The sequence below is a fragment of the Colobus angolensis genome, unplaced genomic scaffold (genome assembly GCF_000951035.1).
Source record: "Colobus angolensis palliatus isolate OR3802 unplaced genomic scaffold, Cang.pa_1.0 Scaffold406, whole genome shotgun sequence".
NCBI classification, from domain to species: domain Eukaryota; kingdom Metazoa; phylum Chordata; class Mammalia; order Primates; family Cercopithecidae; genus Colobus; species Colobus angolensis.
The window spans coordinates 84,939-86,758 of record NW_012117444.1 but is presented as its reverse complement, the minus strand read 5'-3'; the positions used below and the strand labels follow the sequence as shown (position 1 = coordinate 86,758).

General features: G+C 41.0%; 1 protein-coding gene across 6 annotated transcripts in view; it reads right to left on the bottom strand.

The window, feature by feature from the left end:
* FOPNL (FGFR1OP N-terminal like) overlaps positions 1–1,820 on the bottom strand; it is a 32,043-nt gene that overhangs the window by 25,684 nt on the left and 4,539 nt on the right. For 3 of the 6 annotated variants that reach the window (XM_011956004.1, XM_011956007.1, XM_011956008.1), the window contains exon 2: positions 1,315–1,512. The exons of 1 other annotated variant lie outside the window; for it this stretch is intronic. In XM_011956004.1, coding sequence (XP_011811394.1) covers positions 1,315–1,512 — 198 coding nt within the window. Of the gene's footprint in view, positions 1–263; positions 336–1,314; positions 1,513–1,820 lie in introns of all 6 variants that reach the window. 2 more of the 6 variants (XM_011956003.1, XM_011956005.1) reach the window with 1 other exon arrangement.

Here is a 1,820-nt window from a genome sequence, read left to right as displayed (position 1 = left end):
ATGCTTTTAGATACATACATTTGTAAATATACCTAACTACTACATAGTAGTAACACTTCAAAGTTTTATCTCCATTTTTTATATATATATAGATATATACACACAGACACATACACACACACACACACAGATATCTACATACCTATATATAGAGAGGGAGAGTTTTTTTTTTAAGAGACAGGAGTTGGACCAGCCTGTCCAATATGGTGAAACCTCGTCTCTACTAAAAAATACAAAAATTTGCCAGGCGTGGTAGCACACACCTGTAGTTCCAGCTACTTGGGAGGCTGAGGCAGGAAAACTGCTTGAACCCAGGAGGCGGAAGTTGCAGAGAGCTGAGATTGCGATAGTGAGACTCCATCTCAAAAAAAAAAAAAAAAAAGACAGGGGCTGGGTGCAGTGCCTCATGCCTGTAATCCCAGCATTTTGGGAGTCTGAGATAGGTGGATCACCTGAGCCCAGGAGTTCAATACCAGGCTGGGCAACATAGTGAGAACTCAACTCTATAAATAAAACATTTAGCTGGGCGTGGAGGGATGCACCTGTGGTCCCAGCTACTCAGGAGACTGGTGCAAGAAGACTGCTTGAGCCCGGGAGGTCAAAGTTGCAATAAGCCACGATCACACCACTGCAGTCCAGTCTGTGCAACAGAGCGAGATTCTGTCTCTGGAAAAAGAAAAAAGAGACAGGGTCTCTCTGTGTTGCCCAGACTGGAGTGTAGTGATGTGATCATGGCTCACTGCAGCCCAGAGCACATGGGCTCACATGATCCCCCCACTCGCCGGGCCCCCGCTCAGCCTCAGCTAGGACTACAGACACGTGCCACCATGCATGGCTAATTTTAAAAATTCTTTTGCAGAGCTGGGGTCTCCCTGTGTTGCCCAGGCTGGTCTCGAACTCCTGGGCTCAAGTAATCTTCTTGCCTTAGGCTCCCGAAGCACTGAGATTACAGGTGTGAGCCACCCACCCAGCCTATTTTTTAATAAATAATATATTTTATCAGCGTATATTTTCAAAGCTTAATACACAGGAAAAAACTGGTGGCAAACAGGACAAAATGTCAACAATTGCTTATTCTTAGTACCAGGAATTATAGATGATTTTTCAAGTATATGCCTAGTTTAAGTGATTATTGTTACATATTTTCCCTTGTGAGAATCTGTTTAAGCTACAGAAAGAGCCCATGTGACTTTTGTGTCCCAGTCACCCAGATGGCACTATTTGGTAAAAGAATTAGATTTCTAGGATAAACACTTCCCGAGAATTGGGGAAAGGGGAGAAACAGATTTTATGTGATAAACAATAACCACTTACCTGCTATGAGGACAGATGCTGTATACTTATATTTGTTGAATTCTAAAGACTCCCGAATTAATTCATTAATTAGAAGGTTTTCATGAGACAATGATGGTCGGGGTTCACGGTCATCATCTAGGGCATTGAAAACTTCAGCTCGGATCCTTGCTTTTAAATGCCCTAATACCCCCTTTTTTTCCAAGGTGTCCTTTAAAACTGTTTGATATAAAATATTAAGGTTTCGGTTACAGAGTAAATTTATCATTCTTAGGCATACTTTGAAAAGAAATGTTGAAAAGGTAAATGGTACAAAAGCAGCTCTCAATCTAAACATTGTGACAAATTATTAAACAATTACACTAACTACCACCAGCCACGTTTATACTAAAAAATACAGTTCTCATGTTGCATTGATTTAGTCTTAACATATTTGAGCAAATTCAAGTTTATTCCTACCTCAACAGCATTGTCAGGGGCTGTAGTCTAACACATATTCTTTTTTGTGAGAAGGAGTCTCGCTCTGT